The sequence below is a fragment of the Vanacampus margaritifer genome, chromosome 2 (genome assembly GCF_051991255.1).
Source record: "Vanacampus margaritifer isolate UIUO_Vmar chromosome 2, RoL_Vmar_1.0, whole genome shotgun sequence".
Lineage (NCBI taxonomy): Eukaryota > Metazoa > Chordata > Actinopteri > Syngnathiformes > Syngnathidae > Vanacampus > Vanacampus margaritifer.
This window is the reverse complement of record NC_135433.1, coordinates 11,461,926-11,480,420: the sequence shown is the minus strand read 5'-3', so window position 1 is coordinate 11,480,420 and position 18,495 is coordinate 11,461,926. Positions and strand designations below refer to the sequence as shown.

Genomic DNA, 18,495 nt, shown 5'->3' with positions numbered 1-18,495 from the left:
ACCATTAACGGCCGCCCTCCTGCAGCCATTTTACGATCAGTGACTAGAAACGAGAAATTATATGTATACAAAGTTGTAATTAATTTTTGGCATTTCTTAACTAAAATCATTAATAATTCATCCACTAGTACATATTCAATTGTAAATATCGGTCAGCGTTGTTGTAAAACACTATTGTGTTTATTGTTTATACACTTTGTTTTTATGACTTTGGCGATGGCTGGAGCGCGCCACATGTGCCTCACCAGGAAATGGGCGTGTGTAACGGTTGCTCCATGATCTGTTTCTTCTTTGGTACATTAAAGTTTAAAAAGAAAAAAAGAAAGCTGTTTCTTCTTTGGTTGTTGCTTCAGATCTTTCCGGTGAACTGCTGTTGATAGAGCGCCTCCATAATGGTGCAACTGCAGTTAAAATGGGTTGCTGTCAAGCTCAATCAACACAGCTGGAGCGCTGTGTTGAGCAATATCAGTGGCCCAGGCTGGAGGTGGGGAGCAAATTAGGTGGAGGTGGCCGCCTCTGAATTTTGTACACAGGAAAAACTCTGGTTACTTGGACAAGAATGGATTGTGTTCCTTATAAAACCGTGGAAAACTCTTGTTTTGTTTTATTCTGATACAAATAAAATGGCGATAAAGATTGATTTGGATTTCAAGAGTGTGGATAGAATGAGATGACAGAGTGTGCTGAACACAAACACTTGTCTGAACTCACAACGACAGTAAGATAAACTGCGTTTTTGTTTGTTTTTTGCACCGATTTAAGGACACAAGTGGACTGCGTTCACACTCACAAATGAATGTCTCATAAAACAGTTGAACACAATTGAATCTTGTTTATCCGCAATGATGACAATTCTAATCAGTGCTACTAGTAGCGATCTTCAAGTCAGTTTTGGTGTTGTGTTGTTAATGTGGGACGCGGGCCTTTGGCCAATTAACACGCCGAGCAAACAAGTGAAGCCAGAGCACAAGTTATCAACAAAGCGTCCCTGCTTGCGCCACAGCACAAACCGAGGCAGTCGCTGCTCGTTTTCTTTAGATCATACACCAGAAAAAACGTCGAAAATGAGAGGCTTGAATACCGCGGAGAGCCCGACTTGCTGCATTCAAGTGAGACTTGAAAAAGATTAGCTGTAGTTTGGACAGGCAGTCTCTCGCTCCGTCACTTTACCTTGCTGAAGGCGAAGAGCTCCTGTTTTATCTTCTCCCTCTGCGGATCGGTACCTTGCCGACGAAATCTAAACTTCATCATCTTGAAGCCGGGCTGGGGGGCACAAGTGAGGGAGCAAGACGCACACTGGGGCGGGTATCGCCCGGGCGGCGTAGTCGGACGAAGCTAAACTAGCTTACTAGCTTGCCGGCTAGCCCATGCAGGGTGAGCGCGAGGCTTACGAAGCTGCGACGCTACTGCGGGCTGCGGTTCTCCTCCTTTTTAGTCCTTCTGGCTCGGCTCGGGTCGGGGATGGTTTGGCCACCGCTCCCCCTTCTCTCAGTTCACACGGACCCCGATTGTTGATAACCAATGGGAGCGAAGAAATCTGTGGGCAATTACTCAGAGACGCCCACACGGCCAATGGCACAGCGTGGGGGTGTTGGGTTTGTTATACGGGAAGCACCGCACCGGATTTACATTCCGTCGACATCCATAAGAGGGGCGGGCAAACGGCAGGTCCCTATAAGTAAATGAAGCTCAACATCATGAGAGTCAGCGGGGGAAAATTGCCCACCTTTTTGATTTCGACATATTTTTGCATATTCATCACACTTATGTTTCCGATCAGCACATCGAGACAACCTAAGTAAATGCAATATGCAGTTTATAAATAAAAACATTATTTATCAAGGGGTGAAATCCAAACCTATCTGGCCAAGGATTTAACTCAGTCATAGTGCTTCGAGTATGAACTGCCCGTTTAATGTAAAGTCCGATATTTGACATTAGCCACTCACAAACATTTTTTTAATGATTTTGATCGGTAGTAGGTAGATAATAGGTTTGATATCAAAAGTATGTTTTGGGTCGTTTTCCTACATAACCCAAGAAGAGTGCTTGCGCGTGCTTGAGGACATCCTGATGCTGGACATTTGTCTGTAATAGTTGCTGATAAGCAGCGGAATTATTGCGGGCATGGTGTACTTTTTATCGAATGGTGCCCTGCAGTGTTTTGTTATTCTATGACTCTGTGTTTGCTTTGCTTTTTGGCTGTGGCATGGTGCGTCTTTTTTTCAGAATATTTGGCCTGCTTACTTGTTTTTCATTAAGGAGCCAATTAGGTTTGGATTTTGTATTCTCAAAACACATTAAACATTGTTTTCAGAAACTGCATTTTGTAGATCATTGGGCTGTCTTCATTACGTATTAAAATTGATTTGATGATCTAGAGAGGGGGTGGGGGGGGAGTGAGAGAGAAAAGAAGGGGCAAATACTTTTTGACAGCACTAAAATTAGCTTGGTCTTGTGACAGTACAAGTTAGTTAGCTTGTTGGTTGGTTGGTCAGTTGGTTGGCTGGCTGGCTTTCAGAAAAACGCAAAGCTTGATGGGGAAAAATACATTTGCAATGTTGTCTATCAATGGGATTGTTTGGCCTTAAACAAGAAAATAAGCACATCTGCAAGTTATTCGGTTATGATACAAATTTTAATGATGTCTCATGCATTTATTATATGCAATAACTATTTACAAATTTACACAAAAATTTGAAGTCAGTGCTCAAATATTGCCAAAATATGCATATTAAAATGTAAATCCCATCTGTTTTCCCCCTTGAATTTGTGGCAGGGAGTAAAAATGATTGATTTTGTGTCAATAGCATCCTACTACAAAAGCAAAAGTTATCTTAAAGTACACATGGAATGCACGTCATGTTCATCTCTCCGAGGACAGACAGGAAACATCAATTGGCAACTACCACAACAGAGCTTCTTATTCACAGTAAGAGCACATTATAGTTATTTCAATTCAGTTGCTCTGATTCAAGACCAGTCCAACCTTTCTGCCCCACTCATCCCAATTTCCTTAAAATCTACCATGTGACATGGACTCACCAAAAGTGGAGGTCAATCTTTGACAAAAACCTTCCTCACACTGTCTCACTTCCACTTTTGACTCATGTCTTGTGTGTTAGCTGAGTGTAGAGTGCACAGCTATTTTTTTTAAAAAGATATATGTACCAATAAAAGATATGTGAAATGTATATATTCAAATATCGAGAGTTGTTGCAGATGTTTAGTCTATTTTTTTTAAATCATATAAGGTAGAGGTATACAAAACCAATTAATTCATGTTTTTCTGTATTTGAATAGCATAATCGATGATATCCCCTTTTTAGTGTGTGGACATTACACAATGTGTACCCGAGTGATGTTTGTATGTTATAACAGGGTAATTTCACTTGGTGGCAACGTGAGTCTCTTTTCCCTGGCAGACAGCATGTTCTCCATGTGCATGGCAACCACTCTACACAGCTCCAGACCCTGAAAAAACATACCACAAGCACATTATGTGGAGATCATTTGGACAACTTAAGTGGACGTTGCAATAATAATAAGCCATTCTAAAGCATGCCAACCACACAATCAACACACCTGCTCTAGCTGAAGCTGTGTGATGCGCTGGTTGAGCAGGTCTCCGATCATTATCTCAACGTATGGGTAACTTGAGCCCGACGTTGGTCTCTGGGTGCGAGTTGACTGGACTTCTTTTAAAGGGAACCGCACCATGGCCTCCTAATCACATAAATACAATTATAGCATGTATACATGTATTTAAATGTACAACAAACTGACAAGTATGAAATAGTTTATATAATTACAATAACCAGTCTATCAATAAATAAACTTTTGCAATATTGTACACTATCAGTGCCTAATGATGGGTAGCATTTAAAATGCATTAACCAAAAGAACCATTTCAGGAGTAAAAATTAATAGGGCGCAGTACATGAAAGGAACATTTTCAGCTTTATGGGGTTGAAATGGTCAAACATTCAAAGAGTTATAGCTATGAGTAACTCTAATAGTATAAAGCAAGGCTCAACTGATTCTGGCTTTACAAAGATACAAAATTCTCAATTTGACGCAATCAGAGAAGTATTTACTTGGACAATATCTTCATTATTGTGATGGGTTTTGTAGAGGTAAAAAATGGCATAACAGCTGGGGTCACCAAATGCGGTCCTCTAGGGCCCCCTATCCAGCATGTTTAATATGTTTCCCTCCTCCAATACACCTGATTCAAATGATCAGCTTGTCAGCAAGCTCTACAGAAGCCTAATAAAGATCGTGATCATTCGAATCAGGTGTGATGGAGAAGGGATGGAGCGAGTTGGTGACTCCTGCACTGCAAGATCTCAACGATTAGCAAAACAATAGGTTTGTTTGTTTTATCTGTTACATTATTCATTTAACATATAAGACTCTAGTTCTTTAGTTCCGTCTTGAGTAGTCAACTGCTGAAGTGTCTATGAAGGCACAAATATGGAGTATTTATTTTCTTTTTTTTTTGTAAAAATGTTGAAAAACCTCACAACATTGTCTTCTATCAGTTCTAGGAGCTGGGTCACATGCTTCATCACATTACGGATGCACGTTCATACAGTACTGACAGTTTAGCCCAAGATCATTCAAAACATGGTCATATTTTGAGTTAAAGTCTCAAAGCTATGTATGAGATACCTGTATTTCATGTTTTTTTTTAATGCATTTTACTAAACAAAAAAAAATAAAAAAAATAAAAAAAAAATTGGATTATAGCCTATGTCTGTGCTAAGAATGAATATTTTGGGCTTAACTGAACATACAACAAATATTAACATACATTATACAACAAATATTGTTTAGAAAAGAACTGAAGAATTATACCTTGAAACGCTTTAGTCTTGTTGACAGCGCATGTTGTGTATCCTCAAGTGAAATGCAATCCTGAATACTAATTTCCTTCCCGTTTGTGAATATTCATGGAAAGGGAAGCATGGCGCACCAAAGGTGCTATAAAGGTGTCATAGATTCGCATTGTTTTATTAATTTTTTTATTGACCGTCCATTGCTCCCCTGCTTTTCTCTAGGTCATCTCGTGGCCTTGTTCTAGTTCCATTGAGAAAGTTAATTGTGTGTCTCTCAGAATTTCCTTCATCCGGAGTGTTGGTTCATTTCAGCAAGTAACAACTGTGTTGATCTTTATTTAACTCAATTTTGTTGACTTGATGGATGATGGTCCCTCTGAGCTGGTTGGAAAAAAGGAAAGCATTGCGTAAACCAGTCCACCTTCCTGTGGTTCTTCTTTGCGCCTTCATTTGGAGGGTCCTGTTTGTGTTCTGAGGTGGGTTTATCAGGACCACTGCTGGTGTCTCCACTTGATGATGGCAGGATTTGTTCAGAGGCTCCGTCACCCTCATTGGTCCCGGCACTAACAGTCCTCCTGGTGCTCGGTCGCTCCCCCATATTGCCAAAGAAATCCATGCACGTTTGTACAGCTTGGAGCGTCTCTTCCATCTGCGATGTGTCCATGTCCTCCTGCTGCTCTGTGGTGACAAGGTTGAAGGCGTAGGTCAGCAGCTGTCCTTTCATCGTGTGCGCCTGAAACTGGAGTTCGGTCTTCTGAGCCTGGAGGTCCGCAATGGTCTTCTCTGCTGTCTCCACGCTCTCTTTCTCCTTGATCAGACTTTCATGAAGCTGATGTCGGAGGTCGTTGATGATCTTACAACTTGCATGCAAGTTGTTTTCACTGATCTGCTCCTTTTCTTCAGACGCCTTCAGCTTCTCTCGAAGAGGAATGAGCTCTGTCCAAAGTTGAGCTAGGTTCATGTCTTGTACTCTTTTTCCTTGGAGATACTCTAGGACAGCAACTTGGACATTGATTTCACCTTTTACCTCTTCTCTCTCCCATGGCTGACATGACAGGAGACGAGTTCTGTTGGCGTCCAGATCTTTGGTGATATTGCACAGGAAGTGGTCAATGTAGCAACACCAGTAATTGTCCACATTGTTCATGCTGCTCACTCTCAAATGGTGTGTTTTTTTTAATCCTCCATAAATATTCCTCCTAGCAAAAGTTGCATTTAACTGTCACCAAAGCATCATGGCATCACCAAAGCCATCAGTCAGTGATGTCATTAACATTAAAAGGCATGGATGATGAGTGACAGTGAAGTGAGAAGAGCTTGTTTAGTTACAGCAGAAGCTGCAAACATACAAATAATCGCCTCTGTATGTGGTTATCATGTTCATGGATAGTAGAAAAAATGTGGCAGTCACAAAAAAATGACGTAGTGGTCCAGATCTGGCCCACAGGCCTTGAGTTTGACACATGTGCTTTGGTTGCCCACTGAATGGATGTATCACAAAATTTCACATCGCATAACACAGCATGACGGCTTGAACTTAATGTTTTGTTTTGAGGCATATTTGTCCACTAAACTTTAGTTGAACTCCAAGTTTAAGTACTTTTGGGGCAATTGAATTTGGAGGTTGCACTGAAGAGAAAGAAAACATTTTTAATATGGTTGACCAAGAATAGTGCATGCAGGAATCCAACAGAGGGAGCCAAACGCTTTCTTAAATATACCTAATTGTAGCGGTAGAACATTTAGGTATCTAATTAGCCACGCTGTGGTTCTGTACAGGGAGTGCAGCAACAGTTTTTAGTTGACCAATTCAATTATTCAAATATTTGAGGACATCATGAGAAATTCTGACTAATGCGTTCCATTAGGTTGGGCTGTTTAAGAAATACATTTAAATTAGTGTACAAAAAAAGTGTGTGTGTGTGTGTGTGGTCTTGTTTTTGTTACATAGTGGGGCCAACATTCTGGGATTTTCACAGAGTTGTGGGGCCCACCTGTAGGCCATTTTGCTGGGCCCCACAAGTTTAGACCTCTTTTTGGGGGTCAAGGCTTGGTTTCAGAGTTTAGGTTTGAATTGGTTTATGGTTGAGGTTAGGGTCAGGAATAGGGATAGGCAATCATTTGTGATGGTTGGGGTTAGGGGAAGGGGCTAGGAAATGCATTATGTCAATAAGATGGCCCCACAAGATAGTAAAACAAGTGTGTGTGTGTGTGTGTGTGTGTGTGTGTGAGATAAGATGGCCCCACAAAGATACTAAAACAAATGTGTGTGTGTGTGTGTGTGTGTGTGTGTGTGTGCACTTGTGTCATACGTGAGTGTCTTTGTTAAGAAAGTGGAGTCCATTAAGATTCACCGCCAGAATGCACGGAGCCTTGATGGAGGCCGAGCTGGAACTCTGAATGTAGAAGAAGGAAGAGCCGAACATGGGGAAGGGACTGACCAGACCTGAGGGAGTGCACATAAAGGCTCACTACAAGTCCATTCCAAAGCGACTGTGACATGCTGTCATACCAAGGAATTGTGCACGGGCCTGGTGGGGGTTTAGAGGCTGGACCTGTTGCATATGTTGAGTTGCCATACTGAGCCACGGCTGTGGATTTTGTTTACTGTAGAACTGTGGGGGGACACACTCCTGCAGCTCACGTCTGAACACACACACACACAAATGCACACACATGCTATATCATGTACGTATATGTTTTTTGGGGAGCTCAATGTGCAGGTATAGAAGTGGTGCATGCATATTTGTTTTTCCCATTAGGATCTATTAGAGTATTTTGCTGCTAAAAACAATATGCAATATAGCATAGATGTCAATGTGTATTTACATGGTGGGCAGACAGACGGCGTCTTTGGCACGGTGCTGTAGGGCAGCCAGTCTGGCGAACTGTTGCAGATGTTGTTCACTTGCCTTACTCAGAGGGACCACACTCAGCAAAGCCTTCAGGTAATCTGGCAACACCTGGCACAGGCACAAATTGATATTTTATTATCCAGTGGACTTTATTACACCATTTCAAGAAATGTTAAATTGACATTTTCATAGTTATAACATTCCAGCTGAACTAACACAAGGCTGTACAATATACAGTATCAAATAATTAAGTTACATGTTCTGTTTACCTGGTTATAATGCATTGTAACATAGAGTTCATTATCAAGTTTCAAAGCAAGGCTCCAAATGACTCTTCGGAACCAAAGACTGTAGTTGGCATCTACTGGTTCTGCTTCTGTAGCAACATCCAAGATGTATTCCCTCTTGATCAGGGGACGAACATTCTGACCTAGAAAAAACACACACTTAGCATTCAATTATGTGAGATAGCAGATAGCAATGATAATCTATAGTTCATGCATTGCCATGAAAATTATTAAGCAGTATAGGGATAAGTAATATACGTTATATTTACCAACATATTTTCGCAAAAATACAAAAATACACCCCCACCCAAGCATGGGAGAACATGTAAACTCCACACACAACCTAAAACATTTGACTGCAAGACAGGACATGCTAACCACATGCGCAAAAATTCATCTAAATAGTTAGTGTAAATTAAGGCAGTTGCCAAAAAAACAAGAACAATTCTTGTTACCTCCGTGTGTGACCAAAAAAATGGCATATTCAGCCAAAGCTTCCACTCTGTGTAGGTCCATTTCAAAACAAAGCTCCTCAATGGCATCCAAAGCGACCTGACATAAATGATCACGTTCAAAAAAAATTATATCGAAACACATTTATGTAAAACCTTGAACTGGGTCGGAAATAGGAAATTGTCACTGAATCCACATATTATTGAGAGTGCACTTACAGAACAAGTCTTGATTTTCAAGTGCCTTTCCATTCCACCTGGTAGCAGGAACAACTGTCTTTTGGAGCTCCGCCCTGCCTGCGCATACACAACCAATCACAAAGCTGTGTCAAACAAAATGACACATAAATGACTGCTATTGGTAATGCATCAGAGTGCTAGGGAAGGATAGAGACTCTTGACACTAACCATCATTGCTTTCAGTTCCATGCTGTTGGGATAATGCACACGTCCTCCATACTGAAATGTCTTCCTCAGATTCTGCTCACATGCCTTGGCAATACCTGTCAACAAATAAAGAGGATGGATGGATGGATGGTTGGACGGACGGACGGATGGACGTGTGTTCTACCTTGGTACTGCAGTCCAATGCTGACACTGGCATTGTGTAGAAAGCTGAAGAGAAATGGCTTTATAACACGTGAACAGCGATGGAAAGCAGTCAGGATGTACAACAGCCTCCAACCTCTCTGGCAACTGTCTCTACACAATCAAACACAAACAGACACCGTAAAACAAGAACCCCGCAGTTCGTGTGTGTGTGTGTGTGTGTGAGTGTGTGTCATGGGCCTTACGGTTTGGAGCTGTTGTTGGCAGTGACTTGCTTCATCACCTGGCAATAGGCTTCATCTTTCATCAGGCCGTGATCAGCACTTAACTAAACCACACACGCAGGAAATATTATACTGGATACTACAATATGATATGGAACAAGAAATTGTTTGCACTGAATAGTGTACCTTCAGTATAATTGTGACAAGGTCCTGTTCAGTGTGACCTTTCAGTGGCAGGTCTCCCATGAACTTCATTACAGCTGTCAGTAAACGTTGCATTCAACATTACGCTCAAAAATGATAGATCAAACTTGCTGATGTAAATCTTCCCTCACCTGAGGAAATGTCAGCGGCCACTTTGTTCATTCCACTGTCTGAGAAGTCAATCAGAGACTCCTGGAGTGGAGACTGGAAAGATAAACAAACAGATAGGAAGGAGGAAAGGAAATGTCTTTAAAATTGTACATAGACTTGTGGTGTTGTAAAAGAAATGGCAGGTTATAATGAATCCACAGCATTATAAAGAAAATGTACCTTTGAGAATTTGATCATATCAGCTGGTTCCCTCCTCTCTCTCCCCTTTTTGGCTTTTAGATCACTGTGGGCACAATTCAAGCAAAAGTGTGATTCCAAATGTGTGTCTGCGTTTGGTTGATTGGTTTATTGGTCCCCGTGGGGAAATTCATTTTCACTAAACTGTATCGGAGGAAGACAACAACTTTGCATGCATCACAGACAGACGGCAGACATGGCAATATTCATGGCATATGACAGGGTGGCGGGTTTGGATTGGTCAGCGGGGCCTACTGTTTAGGGCGGCTATGGCTGCTGGGATCAAGCGGGCCGTCCTGAATCTGATTGCCCTGAACCTGCGCCCCGGTTAAGAGGGATAATGTGTTTGACTTGTGTTTGCTAGGTGACCTAACAACAACTGACTTACCACATAAACAATTTCAATCTACACTTGTAACCCTTACTATCGCTAAAAAAACAATTCTTGTTAACTGGAAAAATAAACAAACTCTGAATATCGACCAATGGTCTAACCTCCTCATAAATCACATTTTAATGGAAAAAATATCTGCCTCAAATAAAAACCAAATATCAAAATTTATAGAAACATGGTCTACGTATATAAAAATTTTTAACCTAATTCCGGTTACTTAATTCTGTCTGTTAGCGAGAGCCACTACATCGTGATAACTTACATTGATGTTTCTGCATTTGGCAATTTATTATTATATTATATTATTAGTATGGGATTTTTTTAATGGGCTTTAGGTGAACTGATGAATACACACACGCTCGCACGCACGCACGCACACACGCACATACACATACTCACCCACATACAAAAAAAAAAAAAATATATATATATATATATATATATGTGTGTATATGTATATATATATGTATATATATTTATTAAAAAAAACATTTATTAATTTTTTTTAAATTGATTTTTTTGTTTTTTTTGTTTTTAAAAAAAGGAGGGCAATGATGATGTCAAATCGAATGAACAATACTGAGCTCTCCTGGAAAAAAAAAAAAAAAAAAAAGAGGGATAATGTGTTGATGTAGTGGGTGGGTGATATCCTGAACTATTGTGCTTGCTACTCGCATGATGGACCCGTTGTTTATGTCTGGGAGGTTGGCTGTGGCGAGACCAATGATTTTAGCTGCTGTGTTAGTGATGTGTGTAAGTTTGGTGCGGTTGGTGACGGAAAGCATGGCGAAGAAACATGTGCTGCAGTACAGGAGGATGGGTTGAACAATGCTTTTGTAAAGTAATAGCAGGAGGTGGGGTGCAACATAAAGTCCTTTGAGCTTACGAATGCCTGCCAGTCTTTGTTGACTTCTTTTTTGAATGTCCGTGGTGTGCTGATCAAAGGTCTGTTTCTTGTCCAAGGTTACTCCCAGGTATCTGAAAGTATCTACTGTGTCAACTGCATGCGTGTCTATGATGATGGGGGGCTGGGGTGAGGGCGGGTCGAACCATATTTCTTTTGTTTTATTTAGATGGATTTCAAGGCGGGGGGCTGTGCATGACTCAGAGAAATGTTTGACAGTGTTATGTTAGATTGTAAAAGGAGTGATGCGGGGTCTTACTTCCTGTTTCTTTGTGCCTCTCTGAAGTACCTCTTGGCAAACTCAATCATGTGGTACTGACTGCCATACTGCGACATATCATCCAGTTCCTCATCTGGGTTCTCCATATAGGTGTCCTTCACTACCTGGTACCATAAATAATAGCACTCTGTTATTCTTGCACTCTTGTACTCCATAAACACAACATCTGAATAAAAGGTTCTGCTGTTACAAAGATAAGAACGGTCAATTTAGATTGTGCTGTGCTATGATTAAATACATTCATACTTCTGTTGAGCGGTCAAGCTCTTGGGCCACCACCGATGAGCCCAACGCTACGGCAACAGCAGCCGAGGCAGCGACGCGACCTTGTCTGTCACGAGGCTCCGCCCTCTCTGTCGGGAGTAGCAGGAAGTCCGGAGCAGCCACGGGTCGAACATGTTCACTCAGAAACACTCCCGACATCCCGTACACTGCCCCGAAACGCCAGCCTGTACACACAAATGCAAAAAGCCGTGCATGACCTTGGGGAACATGTTTTTGTTTGTTTGTTATTTTTGCTGTACTAGAATAGATTGTAATTGCACATCCACTACAGTAGGTGGCAGTGGCGCTGTCATTGTCAGAGTGCACAAGTAGTATTAGCTCCTTTGCACAGATGAACTTACAACAATTTTGTAGACATACTATTTATAGTCGTGGCAGAGAGTTTGGGCGGACGGGTGGTTTTGAGTCAAATATGTTCTTAATTGAGAAGCATAAGATAAATGGTTACAGTGGGACAAAAAAGTATTTGGCCAGTTTCCCATAGACTATTGGATTTTGGCCAAATACTTTTTTACCCCACTGTATAGTGTGATGTTATTTGCATATTATAAATCAAGCATTGTTTCCATAACTGCTATGGGGATTATGTTCCTGCAGACCCCGGTACCAAATGCATGCCCCAAAAAAACACACACATGCTACACAAATGTATACAAGTACCATTTTACCACCGTTAATTTAACATTGCTGGCATCGGTCCAAAACCTCATAAGTCACAATTTGGCCAATTCATTTTTAATTTTTTCAAAAATCTCTACTTTTAGTCAATCCACACGCGTGGGTGTCATTTTTGCAAATTATTGTCCAAAAGTGTTGAAATGGCTTGCTTACTTTGATGGCAATGTTAACGGTTCTACAAACATGCCATTTTGGGGGTCTCCTAAAAAATGATGGATTTCTGAGGTACAAGGTTTTGGCTCGACACCAGCAATGTGTCATTACAATATAGTCAACAAGGTAAAACACGTCACAAACTCTGGTACCAAAGTCAGGGGTGTCTCTCTTGTACTCTTCCAGTAGCATCACCTTTTTCTTCACAATGCAGCCGTAACTTTTGCCTAAACACACACAAAAAGAGACATGGCACAGTGTACAGTATAAAGGTAATGTAAATGTGGTTCACAGAGAGGCTATACACATGTGGGTCTCACCTGCGTCCAGGCCATCCATGTGTTGTAGTCTGATGATGTCCCCTTTGTGGAAGCTCAGCAATGTCCTGTCCTCATTGATGCAGTTCCTCACTGCCACCACATACTCCGAATCCTGGCAGAGGCGCAGCATGTTGGCATCCATCCATCCATTTTCTTGGCCGCTTTTCCTCACAAGGGTCGCGGGGGTGCTGGAGCCTATCCCAGCTGGCTTCGGGCAGTAGGCGGGGTACACCCTGAACCGGTTGCCAGCCAATCGCAGGGCACACAGAGACGAACAACCACACTCACAATCACACCTAGGGACAATTTTGGAGTGTTCAATTAACCTGCCATGCATGTCTTTGGAATGTGGGAGGAAACCGGAGTACCCGGTGAAAACCCACGCAAGCACGGGGAGAACATGCAAACTCCACCCAGGCAGGCCGAAGCCCGGACTCGATCTCACGTGCATGTTGACATGTAATGCATTTCTCTTTTTTCTCTCCCACTCCCTAGCTGATCCATTTCTCATCTAAGATCTGAGGGTGCTAGTGCGAAACCTACAAAGTTTGTAATTACTGTACCTATAGATGCCACATGATGATGACAACGCACTTTTTGTCTCAGTAAGACAAGACGTTATTATACTGTACAAACAAATCTGTGCATGCTGATTTACGACTATACAGTGGTTTGCTTCATTATTCATTATGTTACTATTGGGAGCAGACGTGAGTGTCTAAGATGCATTCAAAAAAGATCCCTCTGACCTTCTTAATTTCTGTGAGGAAGTAGTCGATCATGCTTTTGACCTGCTGGGCCCGGGCGGAAAACAGGATCAATTTCTCGTTGACGAGATTGAACTCCAACATGTTTTTTGATGGAACAGACACGAACAGGATGTCCGAGTAGCTGCACAGGAAGTCACAAACAGATAGAGGATGTTGTAAACGTTGCATGAAATTATTTTTTGGATGGCTAAAATCTATGGACAAACATATTGAGAGTGAGACATCAATAAATTATTTGAACCGGGAAGGCGCTGGATCTCAATGTGTTCAATTTACCAAGACCTTTTTGGGATAATTTCATGTTTCCAACTACGCGGGGATAGACGAGGAATGCTCTGCACTGCATATTTATATCCCTTCATTAACTTCCAGTATGAGTAATGGTCCCAATACATTTGTTCATAACAGACTAATTTATACTTCCCATTACATTTTCTCTTTAATTATTATTCTGATGTAATTTCTTTATACCCTAATTAAGATGCACCTGTAAGGCCTCAGTACTCTGAAGTAGTCTGAAGCAGTGGAGCTGCTCCTCACCAACTTAAGCAGCTTAATGCCTTTATGTGACACAGACAACACCTGCACCCCCGTCCCAACACTGCCCTGCAACACACGACAACATAACAAACAGACAGCCGGATATTTAGTATCTTAAGCTAGAATGGTTGGACTTCATTAACAAATGTCTCACAGAAGCTGGGAAAAGTCGAGAGAAGTAGATCTCCCACGAGTCTCTTGCCGTGGCAACCAGCTTTTTCTTCACATTCTCAGGGTGAGCTCCTGCAACCTGATCCACCTGATTTTCCACTGCAAGAAATACGTCATTATAAGTCTATATTGAAATTGACTAGTGTTCAGTCCAAGTTGTCACATGGCTTCATGTCATAAAAGCTCCATATGATCCTGCAAGTAGTATATCAAATTGTTTGATACAAATGAAACTCTTGAGTGTGCAGGAAGTATGTGAAGTCCTATGACTATCATTATATAAACAATCATAATGCACGGTTGGTTTACTTACCAAAGAGAGTTTTCATCTTTTGTCTCTCTTCTTGAGTGATACGAATGCAGGCCTCAGAGAATGTGTCATGTACTACCTACAGAAAAAAGACATAAATGAAATATCCTACTGTTAAAAGTTAGTTCCTTGCCTTGAAAAAAACTTGCTTAACAGTGTAATCTATGTATGTTGCAAACAAAATATAATGTTGATTAAATGTATGTAAAGAATGCAAGTGTAACAATGAATTCTAAAATCAACCTGTTTGAAGACCAGGTCCAACATCAACGGATCATTAAGGTTCTCTTTAGGATAAAACACCTGGAAGAAGATTGAAATACAAATGTAAAAAAAAAAAAGATTGTATAAAAGCACATTTTTGCTGATCGATGAATTGTGTTGGCAGTTGGAAATGCACCTCCTTCCTCAGGTAAAGTTTCCAGGGGACATTGGTGTAGGTGTAATAGTCATCACTGGTCCTGCTGTGGAGTTGAGTCTGGAGGACCTCATTTTCAACTGGCAACTCTCTGCAGACTGGACATGCACGCAGACAGATAGACATATATTCAGTCAGTCAGACAGACAGATAGATAGATGGGGTTTTTTCTCCTGAAAATTCACCAGTCAAATACAATTTTGTTTAACGAGTAGAAACAGGAAGAAGTATGTGGGTGTGAGATGTGGCCATCTGAGCAACTCTTGCATGAGTGCTTGTTGTGTTATTGTGTTTCACTGCAATTCCTTAAAAAGTGCTTTGATGACCGTGGCTCCCCTTTCTCACATGATGGCAATCACGTGATCCAAATCCCACCTGTAGGAGGAGCTTGGCCTATGTTGGAGTGACTTGGTTCCTTAGGCTTGTTTATTTTGCTATCACCGCTCTCTTCTTTGTGATGGAATAATGGAGACTTCTTCTGAGTGTGAGAAAAAAAAAAAAGGTCAGAGTAAAATTTCGTTAGTCTGTAAATGCATGCAATGTATGCGTGTGTAATGTACTGGTGGATTGGCCATTTGGTCTTTAAGGATCTCTATGGCTTCATCATGGGGGTCTGACTTCTTCATAAACATCTTTCCATCTTCTTTCCTAAAGACATGTAGCCAGATGTCATTGGGATCATTTGACCAAATGAACCATGTGCATGTTACCGTTTAATGGAAGGACCAGAGGGAGGCATGTTGGCAGGCTGGTGCTGTTTGATGATGTCTTTGATATCGTGGCTGGGCTCCATGCGTTCAGTGTTACTCACACTGGCACGGACCACATCGTCTGGAGGGGGGCTACGTGTTGGACCTAGAAATGAATTATTCAAATAATGACATTGGATGACTATTTGCTTAGAACAAAACTAAATATACTATACACGCTTTCTACATTATTCATACTGGCACATGCTGAAATTTCCACAAAATGTCATGTAGAAAATCAAAACAAACTTCTGTAACAATATATCAAAAGAGTGGCTTCGTGCCAACTATGTGAATTGTCCTTGAATGGCCCAGCCAGAACCAAGACTTGGATCCGAGCAAAAGAGAATCTGATTTTGGAGAGATCTGAATTGTGCTATGCAAAACAGGTTACAAACATACTCATTTTGTGAGAGCTGGACCTTGATGGAGAATCTTCTCGATCTTCTCTGCTCTGCACAGATTGAGAAGGCCACACAAGTTGGTATGCATTTGTCTATAATACATGCTTGCACAACAGCAAAGTATAATGCGTGTGTGTCTGCTGCTTACTGGGCTGGGTGTGCGAGAGTGTTGCGGCGAATGTGCGTAGTAATGTAGCGGTGGTGACTGAGAGGCGGGGAAGGAGGACATCATCTGCTGCTGGATTGCGATGGCTTGCATGGTCATCTGCTGGGCCTGTAGACCATCATCAAAATATTGACCTAGGCTTTATGTTAGGCTTTGATTTGCACTCATGAAGATAAGAATGCCTGCTCAAACACTGACATGGAAATAGGAGTACAGAATTGTTTTTGTAGAATCACATATCGCATGGAAAATATCATTCAATTAATTTCAAATTCAGAAAGAGATAAGCAGGAACAGGTTTGTGTTCAAATGGGTACTGAGCACAATCAATGTTTCCACTATATTAGCCACTGTACCAGAATAATGGCCTGTTGGTTGATAATGGCTTGCTGCTGTTGAGTCAGTACTGCTTGCTCTGTTTCTGAAGGACAAGCACATAAAATATAAGTAGACTGAACACAGCAAAAAAAACAAAAAAAATCACAGCAAGCGTTAAAACACACCATAGAAGGACTTTACATCCCACTACATATAATACTGTTGGATACAAATTACTTTATCACGCCCTAAGGCCACACATGCTATAAAAAAAAAAAAAACTCCGCTACATTATTGTAGTTGACGAACCTGTCAAAACAGGCAAGCCTGAAATAACAGGCATGGGTGGAAGTGGGGGCAACACCAAACCTTGGACAGCAGTGCCATGTGATGCTACATCAGTAGCACTCACAGGATCAGGGGAAACAGCGGGCCCCATAGAAGGGGCTTCAGGTGGGGCATGTACGGGAATCTGACTGGGGGTCACATGTGTGGAAGTGGATGAAGTCGGTTGATGGGAAGGGTGTTGGGGTCGGTTGTATTGGTGGTATTGTTGTGGTTGCTGCTGCTTTTGTTGTTGCTGGTGTTGCTCATGGTGATGGTGGTGAGAGGGGATGGGCATGGTAGGGACAGGTGGCATCATCCCTCCCGCTACTGGGAGCACTGGCACAGCTTGAGGAGCAGCAAGGAAGATGTAAGCATTAGGAAACATTTCGGTTTAAACTGAATAGAATTGGTATGGTCATCTGTGAAAGGGAAATACATACGGTATTTATGGCAATAAAATGTTCAACCATAGAAAAGTCACACATATATGCAGATTTTGTGAGCATCCGAAAGAGTTCATCAGAGAAACAGATGCCAACAATTTTCTTCCACATTGTCCTTTGGAGTAATAGTAAGAAAAGGTCACATGGAAAAAAATAAAAATAAAACTATTTGTAGAAAAACATACAGCTGAAATGAAAACACACACAACATACACATTCCCATATACAAATAGTTATTGAAGGACTGGCAGCAACAAAATGAGCTTTTAACTATGAGAGGGAATGAGAGTGAAGGATATCAGGTGGGCCATGTGTGCTTACACTGAATAGTTGTCAATGCATTAACCATGAGGAGGAACAGTGCCCATTTACAGTCGCTAAACTTAATGAAGCGTACAGTTAGAACCTTTCAATTAAATATCACAAAGACACTCTACCTTGAATAATATGGGAATAAATTAACACATCAAATCAATCATATACGGATTTATTTTAAGATTCTCTTGAGGTTAAAAAAAAAAAGGCAATTTGAATTTGAATTTCCCCAGTGCAGGAAAAAACAACAACGCAGATTCTATTCAATTCTAAATAATTATAAATGGTGAAGTTCTTTTTAAAATTGCACCATTCATTAACAAAGCATTTTAGCCACAAATCTTAATAATTAATGCAACTGGAAAAGAAAAGAGTGTCACATGAAGGTGAATTGCAAAACAAAGAAGGGCTAATAAAAATGTGATTTTAGTTGATTCTGTAAATGTATGAAGTTTAACACAGCAGTATAAACATATAAAGATTTGGTCAATTAAATGATCACTAAAGCGACAGAAAACATCAAGTAAAAAGTACTCTTTTTTTTTTTTTTTTTTTTAAATCTTTACCTCCAGGGTGTATTCCGGGAGGATACGACCTGCTTGGGGCTAGACTACTCTCCCTGTCTCCTCTTCCTCCTTCTGAGATGCTGATGCCACCGCCACCCTTCATTCTTGCTGCCAAGCTTCCAGCCTTTTCCATGTCCTGACATACAGCGGGAATTACGAAGGACAAGAACAGAGAGAAAGAAGAAGTACATGTCATGAGTACAGAAAAATGTTTGTTTAGTAAA

The 18,495-nt window shown here is 41.1% G+C and overlaps 2 protein-coding genes across 2 annotated transcripts in view; both read right to left on the bottom strand.

Moving 5' to 3' along the window:
* Positions 1–1,520, bottom strand: part of llgl1 (LLGL scribble cell polarity complex component 1) — a 39,197-nt gene extending 37,677 nt beyond the window's left edge. The window contains exon 1 of the mRNA XM_077559661.1: positions 1,171–1,520. Within this exon, the coding sequence (XP_077415787.1) occupies positions 1,171–1,251 (81 nt within the window). The 5' untranslated portion in view covers positions 1,252–1,520. The remainder of the gene's footprint in view (positions 1–1,170) is intronic.
* Positions 1,521–2,813: 1,293 nt separating this feature from the next.
* The window catches only part of myo15aa (myosin XVAa), a 39,715-nt gene continuing 24,033 nt past the window's right edge, over positions 2,814–18,495 (bottom strand). The window contains exons 35-65 of the mRNA XM_077557224.1: positions 18,272–18,407; positions 16,659–16,723; positions 16,285–16,410; positions 16,135–16,186; positions 15,694–15,838; positions 15,544–15,631; positions 15,359–15,461; positions 14,966–15,081; positions 14,809–14,868; positions 14,569–14,644; positions 14,239–14,354; positions 14,032–14,150; positions 13,524–13,665; positions 12,775–12,886; positions 12,607–12,681; positions 11,585–11,787; positions 11,318–11,442; positions 9,743–9,806; positions 9,544–9,616; positions 9,395–9,468; positions 9,230–9,312; positions 9,007–9,137; positions 8,844–8,938; positions 8,655–8,732; positions 8,439–8,535; positions 7,966–8,126; positions 7,671–7,804; positions 7,354–7,487; positions 7,154–7,287; positions 3,586–3,726; positions 2,814–3,474 (exon numbers count right to left, since the gene is read on the bottom strand). Of these exons, the coding sequence (XP_077413350.1) occupies positions 3,373–3,474; positions 3,586–3,726; positions 7,154–7,287; positions 7,354–7,487; positions 7,671–7,804; positions 7,966–8,126; positions 8,439–8,535; positions 8,655–8,732; positions 8,844–8,938; positions 9,007–9,137; positions 9,230–9,312; positions 9,395–9,468; positions 9,544–9,616; positions 9,743–9,806; positions 11,318–11,442; positions 11,585–11,787; positions 12,607–12,681; positions 12,775–12,886; positions 13,524–13,665; positions 14,032–14,150; positions 14,239–14,354; positions 14,569–14,644; positions 14,809–14,868; positions 14,966–15,081; positions 15,359–15,461; positions 15,544–15,631; positions 15,694–15,838; positions 16,135–16,186; positions 16,285–16,410; positions 16,659–16,723; positions 18,272–18,407 (3,360 nt within the window). The 3' untranslated portion in view covers positions 2,814–3,372. The remainder of the gene's footprint in view (positions 3,475–3,585; positions 3,727–7,153; positions 7,288–7,353; positions 7,488–7,670; positions 7,805–7,965; positions 8,127–8,438; positions 8,536–8,654; positions 8,733–8,843; positions 8,939–9,006; positions 9,138–9,229; positions 9,313–9,394; positions 9,469–9,543; positions 9,617–9,742; positions 9,807–11,317; positions 11,443–11,584; positions 11,788–12,606; positions 12,682–12,774; positions 12,887–13,523; positions 13,666–14,031; positions 14,151–14,238; positions 14,355–14,568; positions 14,645–14,808; positions 14,869–14,965; positions 15,082–15,358; positions 15,462–15,543; positions 15,632–15,693; positions 15,839–16,134; positions 16,187–16,284; positions 16,411–16,658; positions 16,724–18,271; positions 18,408–18,495) is intronic.